We start from the raw sequence: 9622 nt of genomic DNA, 5'->3' as shown, positions 1-9622 counted from the left end.
CCTATGCCCATATCTATCATTGATTCCATTATACTCACTTGATCGATCACCTAATCGAAACCATCGTCTCTAATCAAACTTATTGTGCACCAAGGGTTCCAACACACATGTCTTCACATTGGTATAACATTATCCACTTCAAGCTTAAGCTTTCATGGTTTTGCTTTTTGTCATCACCCAAAAGACTTCTCACTAATGGAGACAATTGTGTGTTTATAAACCCATATCCATCCTTTTGTTATAATATTGTGGGATTTTGATTTGTTTCCCAAAAATCCTCCTCTCAAACAAGACCATGGTTTAACCTCCCTCTATAACAAAAGCCAACTTTTTAGTCCATGCGTAATCCAATGGTGACCCATAGAGTTTAGTCATGTCTTAAGTACATGCACTACTACTTTACCGTTAGCTTACAATAGCGGGACACACTTTTTGATTTCCATGTTAACAAGAAGACTTTTCATACATTGACCTATCTTCAAGAAGACTTTTGATAGAAGGGATCCCATGCTAGTGATCTACTTGCCAACTCCATCATACTTGTCTAAGTTGATCACCAAATTGAATCATTAACTATAATATCACATGTTGTGCACTAGGGTGTTACGTACATGTGTCTCCATGTTGGTATGATATTGTCTATTTTGAACCTAAACCCTTATGATTTTTCTTTTGGTCATCTCCCAAAAGACCTCTCTTACCAATAAAGACATATGTGTGTTTATAAACTCATGTCTATTATCTTATTTCAATGATGTGAGACTTTGCATTTTAACAAACTCATTAACAAATATCACAAGATTTGCATGCAAGTTTATTACATTTATTGCAATTAATATTGGGATTCAATTAAAGGACCCCATAAAAGGATGTTTGAGACACTTATGTCACAAATCAAGTTGATTCATTCCACCAACTCTATACACCTCAATGTTAATGACCCTATTGAAAAAAATAAGAGCCTTCTTTTTTCTATGTTCACTTGCACTAATCAACATCCTTTAACTGTAATCTTGTGTAACATATAAGTCACTAGTAAATTAAACAATGCAATCTGACTCATCAACCAATAATGACACAAAGATGAAATTGCAATTCAAGTTAAGAATGAAAAAAGCATTTTTAATTATCAAGATCTCATAAATTCATGAAGCCTTTTTTACTTATAGTAATATGTTATCCATTCAAGAATCCAATAGATATTGAAACACTTTTAACTCCTCACACACATGAGATTACTTTCCTATGGACTATGGTATGATTTGATGCCTCTATGCCCATAATTCATGTTGAACTTCTATACTTTCATGATTAGTCATTCATCGAAATTTTCCATTACTTATTACTTAATTTTGGGAGACCAACATTCTTTACATCCACCAGAATTCATGCCAAAGAACTAAAAGGTAAAATGAAATACTTTTCATTATAAAGACAAAAAATTACTATGTAAGAGAATTAAAATAAAAATATGTTTAACTATTAAAATTTTTAAAAAATAATAATTAAGCCTTCATTTTTCAATTAGACAAATAGTATACATTATTAATTTTCTTTGACCATTTTCTTCTCACCATTACCAGTACCACCCCACGAACGAATTACCCATATTCATCCCTTTCCCGTAAACTTCAAGCCATATCATATAGCATACGAGAAAGCACTAATAATTAAAGTATTATTAGACCCACGTTCATTAGTGACACTGCTCCGTTTCAAAATTTTCAATCGCCGCGAACTCAATGGAACCTCAAGTTCCGGCGACGGGCACCGCCGAGCCCTCACAATCTCAACCACCGAAACCATCCCCTCCTATCCCTCCACCTTCCTCCTCATCAACGCCTCCCATCTCAGCCCCAAACCCAAACCCTAGCCCAGGCCCAAGCCCAGGCCCAAGCCCTGGCCCAGGCCCAGGCCCAGGCCCAGGCCCGATTCAAACCCCGAACCCCAAGCCCCCCACCCCCACGCCCACGCCCACGCCTCCCCAACCTCGCCCTCAGCCCTCATTCAACCGCACTTTGCCTCCGTCGCAGCCGACATCGCAGCCGCATTTCCCGCACTTCTCGTCGCTCCCGCCTTCCTCCGCTCCTCCACCGTCCTCCGCTCCCGGCGCCGCCGCGGCGCCGAGGGGCGGCATGGCAATCGGTGTGCCGGCGCACCACCAGAACCCCTCTCCTCCGTTTTCATCCTCCTTCGGTCAACATTTTGGTGGGCTGGGCCGAACCGGAGTCAACGTCGCTGAATCTACCTCCAGTTCAAGCACCTCTCAAGTAATCATCGGCATTCTTCATTACTTTGAGGACTAAATGTGTTTTTACTCCTTGAAATTTTTGGTCGATCTCAGTTTTTACTACCTGTACAAATTTCTATTTAGTAGTTTGTTTTAGTTCTTGAACTTTTAGCCATTTTCATTTTTAGTTCATAATTTTTTCTTCCTGTTAATATTTTTGGTTCCTGACATTAAGTTTTTTTGTTCATGGAGAGCAATTTTAGGGACTAAAACCAAAAGTAATTTGTTCGGAGATTAAAAGTGACAATTAACACAAGTTTAGAGAATAAATACATATTTGATTCTTATTTTGATTATGAATGTATGTTACTACATACACTGTTCGTGTTTTTCACTAGTTGTATTGTTTGTAATGTTTCAGGTGAGAACTCCCGCGCAAGGAATGGGGATGTTAGGGTCTCAAATGCGGCCAAGTGGAATCCCTGCACATCAACAGAGACCCGTGCAATCGTCTCTTAGACCTCCATCCTCTGCCCCGAATAATCAACCTGCTGGTTCACAAGTTAGTATAAATGTTATGAGTTATGACTATGCTTGTTGTGTGGTTTTCACTTATGCTTGGCCTAGTTTGAGGGTTTGTGTAATAGACTTATAGCATGTTTGTCCGTGCTTCCTCCATCAATTGAAGCTGATCCAAGCCCATCAGAAGCTACTTACTAGAAGTAGCTTCTGCGCATTTTATATGCTAGACATGGTGAGAGAGTATTTGATCCACATTATTAAATCCGTTCCAAACATGTACTTCAGCTGGGGTTGTTTGTGTTTGGAAAATGGAAATATAGTTAGAGTGCTTTCTATACATTGGTGTTGAATTTTACTGTTTTGCCTTCTGTATGAGACTGTAAAATCAAAACTTCATCTGGTTGAGATGACTGAATTGTATTGTTCTATCAACTCTTATATTTAGACATGGATACTTGAGTGCACTTCTCACTTACAAGATAGGTGGTTTTGGTTCTTCTGCATGGAGGAAGGAGGTTCTCCCAAGGCCTTGTTTAGGGTTGTTATTGGTGAAGGAATAAATTGAGTTAAAATATTTATTTACCTATTAATTTTTATGATTCTATCATTGTGATTTGTAAGAGTGTAAGATTGTAAATTATTAAGCATTTCTTAATTTCTATTGTTATGTGTATTTGAGAGGTTTACTCACTTTTATGTGTGGTGCTGTAATGCTTGTGCTTTGCATACAAACATGCATATTTTGTGGAAGAAGAAGGTTGGTGATTTTGTAATGTTTTGCATTTTCTTCAGAGCTTCCAAGGGCATGGACTTATGAGACCCTCGTCAGTTGGCTCGCCTGCTACTCCATCTCCGAGTGCATCACAAAGTGTGCAGTCACTTAATCAGCCATGGTTGTCATCTGGGCCACAAGGGAAGCCTCCTTTGCCATCCACGGCTTATAGGCAGCAATTGAACCCACAATCCATGCAGCAAAGATCACATATTCCTCCTCAGCAGCAATCCACACCAACATCTTCACAGCAGCAGCAGCAGCAACAACAATCTTTGCTGTCTAATCAATCACAGGAGCATTTTGGGCAACAAGTTCCGCCATCCAGGGGTCTACATGTGCCTCACCAGCAACAGGTTACGAGGCTACAGGGGCCAGGAAATCAGAAACCTTCATCTCTTGCGGCAGCACAGTCTAGTGCAGTTCAACCAGGGATTCAAAATAGATTAACAAATGTTGACAGCGATGAATCTTGTAATAGTATTCTCAGCAAAAGAAGTATCCATGAGCTAGTCAATCAGGTGAGCTATGCTACTTTCTTGTGTTCCATCGAAGATTTCTGGGCTTATGTTCCAATTACGGGCACCAATTGTTAAATAAACATGCGTGGAACTCTTTAGATTTTGCAGTCCAAGTAGAAATTCTGAATCTTGAAGGTCTCTTGTAGGAACTTCTTAATAAAAGAAAATTAATTTAACATGTAGAGGGCTAACATTAATCATTCGAGTAAATTACTCTTACACCCCCTAAAATTCTACAAAATTGTACTAACACTCCCTTGCTTTTTTTAGGTTTACAGTAACCTCCCTTACGGGGGTCACAATGTAATGTTTTTCAAATAATAAAAGGGGGGGGGGGGGGGTGGGGTTGTTAAAGTAATATATAAGGGGTGCTAGTGTAGTATTTTTCAAACAATTAAGGGAGGTTAGGGGTAGAGAAAGTAGGGGATGTTTGTACAGTTTCACGAAACTTCAGGGAATGTCAATGTAATTTACTCTAATCATTTTGATTAATTCCATTCTAAGTTGCCTGCTGAAATTCAAAAGAATTTCATGGTTTCTCCTAAAGGCCCATTTATGAAATTTTATGATACCCCGGGTCCCATATTAGACGAGTAAGGAATTGGATGGTGGCTTACAAATGCATAAAGCTACTATGATAACTTGGGCAAGCCTTTGGATTTTGTTTTAAAGTTTGAGTCCATAATAAGTATTAATGTCTAAAATGGAACTATAGAAGCATGTAACTGCTGCTTTAGCTAGTAATTAGGTTTGCAGGTTCTTAGTAAACAACTATTTTTTCAATATCCGTTCTCTTTCTATATTACTTCTTGACCCATTCAAAATGAAGGCCATGCTAGAATTTTTTTTAAATTAAAAAAAAATTGTGATCTTGTGCTACTAAAGTTTGCATGGAAATTTAACGTAAGTAATTGTCATAGAATTTTTGCTCATTTCTCTAAATTTTTAAGGTAAATGCTTGGTAGTTTTTTTTATCATTGTTACCAACATTGCCATCGAACTCATAGAATCACATGATTCTACAAGTTTCATTGCCCTTTCTCTTCTAGATCACACCTTGGATTGCAACTGTGACCAGAGTGAAATCATCAGTCATACTTAAAAGGTCATAGGATCTGCAATAGTGCAATGCAATCTTTCACTATCTGGAGTCTGGACACATTTGTTGCAGTTGGGCACATGGGTTGGGTTTTGAGACCTGTACCCAAATTAACCCTAATCTCTTCCACTTTCTTATTCCTTCATTCACGCACTCTTGCCCTCACCCTCTCACTATCTGTGCTTTTAGAGAGGAGTTCAAAGCTTGTGTCTGCATTCTGCTTCATCGACCATCTCCTGCCTTTTTCTCTGTTTTTGCCTTCAAAGAAAGCAGTTTTATGGTTTGTGTTGTATGTTGGAGTGTCTCTTTTCTAGTATGTCTGGGGGTGTTCTGCTATGGCAGGCTGAAGAAACTCTTTCTTTTTCTTTATTTCAAGTTATTAAACCCAAATTGGGCTTTTTGGGCCATCGATTGAGATTCAAGGCCTTTGGACTAAATTTTATGTCCTGTTCTCTTTCTGCTTTCTTTTTTTCTGTTATACATAGTATCAAATATTAAACTGACTGAAATATCAAAATACAATAACTGTATAATCTATTAAAATTCTTACATGAATCTTAATGCTATCATTACATGTATTAGTTAATTATATTATCTCATTTTTATGTTAAAATATTCTTTTATTTATTGGTAGGATCTTATGATTTGTGTTACAATCACATGTTTACTATCTTTCATCCCTCTCCCATGTTTTGTATCTACAATATTGTATTATAGAATCATAGAATGAATATGATAACTGCTAGGACCTCAAATAGGCTTGGGTCCAAATGGGCAATTTGCACCTCAACTGCCCAAGCCATTATGTAGCCCATTGTATGCAAGAAAGAATAGGAGTGTCCAAAGTGAGAATGCTGATGCTGATGTGGCAGTAAGTGAGAGGGGGTGTAACGGGTCTGTTATATGGGAAATTAGGGGAGAGAGAAAGGGCATTTGATAGAATCAAATGATTAGTTATGGGTAGAGCTTGGTTTCTCTGAAGGAGCTTAGCTCTTTGGCAGTAGGACATTCATTCCACTGTAATTCCTTTTTTTTCTTCAAAAATAATACATTACAGACCCTATTTTCCATTATTGAGTTGTTTTCTTCTTTAGTTGCTACTGTGAGATTTGGGTTTGTATCAATAGCTCAATAAGATTATGTTACAAGATTATACATATTTTTAGGCTAATTGGGCTTATGGTGTTTTTCCGAGCAATTTGAATTTGAACCTACTGGTAATGAAGAGTATTGCTACAGCTACTATTATACTTCTCTCACTCACTTTTTCTCACACATACATTAAAAGTATCATTTTTTAGTGTTTTTAATCAATGCTCAAACTTCTATCAATACTTTTAATCTTACTAATTAAGTTAGACATGTGAGAAAAATGTACAGCAGTAACTGAGTAACATTTTCCAGCTGCAAACAACTCGATGGTTTGGATTACTGGATTTACAAGTTTATATGCTGGTTGATTCTTTTGAAGTCACTTGCCTAACTTAGTGTGTTTGGCCTTTGGAGTATCTTATTTTGGGAAAATAATTTCTTTTTGCAACTTCCTGAGACTGAAAGAGTTTTTAAAGACAGTCAATTATTTTCCCAAAATTAAGCTGAAAAACATGTCATTATATAGGTGTGTGCTATTTATTGATTCTCTTTTGGTTTTAGCTTATGGTTATCATAAACATTTACCCAAAACTATTCAACTGCTTACAATTTCTGTTCCCCTCTGTTCCTCAATGGATGATTCCTTAAATATGTTCCGCAAAAATACAGCTTCACTTTCATTTTAACATCACATTATGGATTTACAATTTGACTTTGGTTATTGAATGCAATATCGTATGAGGAATTTTAAAGTTTATAATTTGATTATGATTCCGTAAGCTTGCAACAGCCCTTTTTTATGTTTGTTTCTAGTCCTATATTTACATTTCTACTTTATTGGCAGGTTGATCCATTGGAGAAGTTGGACCCTGAAGTTGCAGACATTCTTGTGGATATTGCAGAAAACTTTCTGGAGTCTGTGAGTATTTTTGTTTAGTTTTATTGTGTTCACTGGGCTGATGGGATTGTTCACTTTTTTGCAACTCGATAAAAATTTATCGAGTGTCTCTCCTTGTTAATGTTAGGGGATATTTGGTACAAGAGAGGTTTTTTTATGCCCTGGAATCATAATGATTCCTAGGAATGACTATAATGTGTTTGGTTGAGCATAAATATTCTTAGAAATGTTAATATATGTTACTTGGGAATTAAATATTTTTACTACATTAAATTAATGAATAAAGGTAACATTATATTTTTATCATATTATATATTTTTTCACATTGTTGATAATTTAAGCCTCGAGTAATTGGCATTGGTTTGTTTTATGATTTCCTCATTTATATGATCTATTTTCTTTTTTGATGATGATTAACTTGTATAGAAATGAACTATGTTTACAATTTTTCTTGGTCTTCTTTCAGATAATCTTCTTATCCAAATTTTATTTTCTTTCTATATACTCATTAGATTGTTTCAGTAATAGCCATTGTTTTATCTATTCTTTAAATAGATAACCAGGTCTGGTTGTTCATTGGCCAAGCATAGGAAATCAACAACTTTGGAAGCGAAGGACATACTTCTCCATCTTGGTTAGTTACTAAAAAAATTCTGCGGCCAGATTTTATTATCAGCAGATTTCATTCCTAACACTATATTGACATCTTATAGAGAAAAATTGGAATATGTCACTTCCTGGGTTTGGCGGGGATGAGATTAAGAGCTACAGAAGACAAGTAAGAATTATCAGAATCTTTGTTGTGTCTTTATATTTACATTTTTACTGATTAGTTTATGCTTTTTAGAATTTCTTATTCTTGGCTTGTAATTTGTGATGGTTTTGCAGATTACAAGTGATATTCACAAGGAGCGTCTAGCAGTTGTAAGTTTTGGTCTCTTTTTATTATGGTAGTTGTGATTGCACATTTCTGCTGGCATGAAGACATGTTGGTAGACTTTTTGCAGTACCCTTGTCCCTTGCTATGCCTATGTGTCTTATTTTATTTTCTTAACCTACTTTTGTAATTATTAATGTGATGATGGTGATTATTATGATTTCATTTATCTTGGTTTGGCAGATAAAGAAATCAATGGCAGCAACTGAGGCAACACATGCTAAGGGCTCTGCTGGCCAGGCATCTGGCACTGCCAAGGGTAGTCAGGCAAAGGCACCTTTGAATATCATTGGCTCGCCGAACCTAAAAAATTCATAGGATGCATGCTGTGTTCATGCTTTACACAGCAACGGAGGAACCACTTTGGTGAAGTTAATTGAATTTTGTAATAGATCAAATCGGTATTCCTGTTTAAAATTTTCCACTGTAAACATAAGTTGCATCTATATTTCTCATTCATCAGTCCACATGAATTGAATGCCTAGAAATGCTTTAAAGTGGTTTCACACTTGGCACCATATTGTGGCATGGAGTGATGCGTTTATTTCTTTGACCCTGATTCCTGACTATTACGATAGAAGTTCACAACTTCGATTGACTGTCTATATGGAAAACCAAACATGTTGATCGATGGTCCTGATAAATGTTTAAATATGCTTGTTATGTTCTCATGATGTTGTAACTAGGAGCCTGATTGGTACTTTTAGTTTATGCTAGACTTAAACCACAATTTCGCAAGTGATCAGCGGAAGCTCCCACCTTTTTCCAGTCAAACTTGTTCAACTTAATGTTAAGAGGGCTATTCGACTTGATCCGTTTTCCTGGTCAAACTTGTTATTTTCATGTGCACACAAGTTGGTTTTCCGTTTGGTGTGGAACATAACTTGCTAAGTTTTGTGCATGTCTGTTGTTCTTAGGAAGAATGTGGTTCTTTTCAGGCTGTTTCTAAGCATTCCATTAGCAGAACTTGAGCAATGGTCTGAATGTAAAAGCGTTGCAGAAAGCCAGGTATGGGGAATCAAGATTCATATGAATAGTCAATAGTCTAATATCTGAAAACCGAAAAGAAAGAAGATTTGGCTTCAGCTACGTCGTTTTTTTGTACTGATAATAGTAAGAAAGTCAGTGGTTAGGTAGGCTGATTCATTTTCATTATTATGATTGATATTTTAATTTGTACGCAAACAGTATCCTGAAATATACATGCAATTACGTTTCTTGTAAGGTAGACTTCCGAGTTTCAACAGCTGCAGAAATCCCATGGAGTTCCGTGGCTCAATGATTTTGGTTTAATGTGGATATTATATAATCTAGACTATTTATAAAGGGATATTTTACTTTGGTTTTCACACTTTTTAGACATTTATACTCCTTTATTATATATTAATTCTTTTTCCACTATCATATCTCGAGGAAAATAGAAAAAAATGTCTACAAAAAAACTCTTTATGATTCAGACTTTGAGAATGTGTGTAGCAATTGGTTGATTAGTCAGCAACCTAGAAATTCCTTTAGTTCCTATATTCCAATGAGAGCTATTAATTTGGATGC

At 36.4% G+C, this 9622-nt stretch overlaps 1 protein-coding gene across 2 annotated transcripts; it reads left to right on the top strand.

Annotated features, from left to right (window-relative positions):
• The first annotated feature begins 1598 nt into the window (after positions 1-1598).
• On the top strand, positions 1599-9295 carry TAF12 (TBP-associated factor 12). 2 transcript variants are annotated; one of them, XR_002241432.3, is made up of 9 exons: positions 1599-2270; positions 2652-2792; positions 3545-4045; positions 7081-7155; positions 7690-7768; positions 7848-7912; positions 8023-8058; positions 8255-8456; positions 9010-9295. XR_002241432.3 is itself a non-coding variant. In XM_020383773.3 (8 exons), the coding sequence occupies exons 1-8, from the start codon at positions 1743-1745 to the stop codon at positions 8387-8389; spliced, it is 1560 nt and encodes a 519-aa protein (XP_020239362.1). In that variant the 5' UTR covers positions 1600-1742; the 3' UTR covers positions 8390-9295. The 2 variants fall into 2 exon arrangements, 1 of the variants encoding a protein (XP_020239362.1); XM_020383773.3 differs by having other exon boundaries at positions 1600-2270; positions 8255-9295.
• The last annotated feature ends 327 nt before the right edge of the window (positions 9296-9622 follow it).

Source organism: Cajanus cajan, chromosome 7 (genome assembly GCF_000230855.2).
Source record: "Cajanus cajan strain Asha chromosome 7, NIPB_CcT2T_4, whole genome shotgun sequence".
Classification (NCBI taxonomy): Eukaryota; Viridiplantae; Streptophyta; class Magnoliopsida; order Fabales; family Fabaceae; genus Cajanus; species Cajanus cajan.
This window is presented reverse-complemented; position numbering and strand designations above follow the sequence as displayed.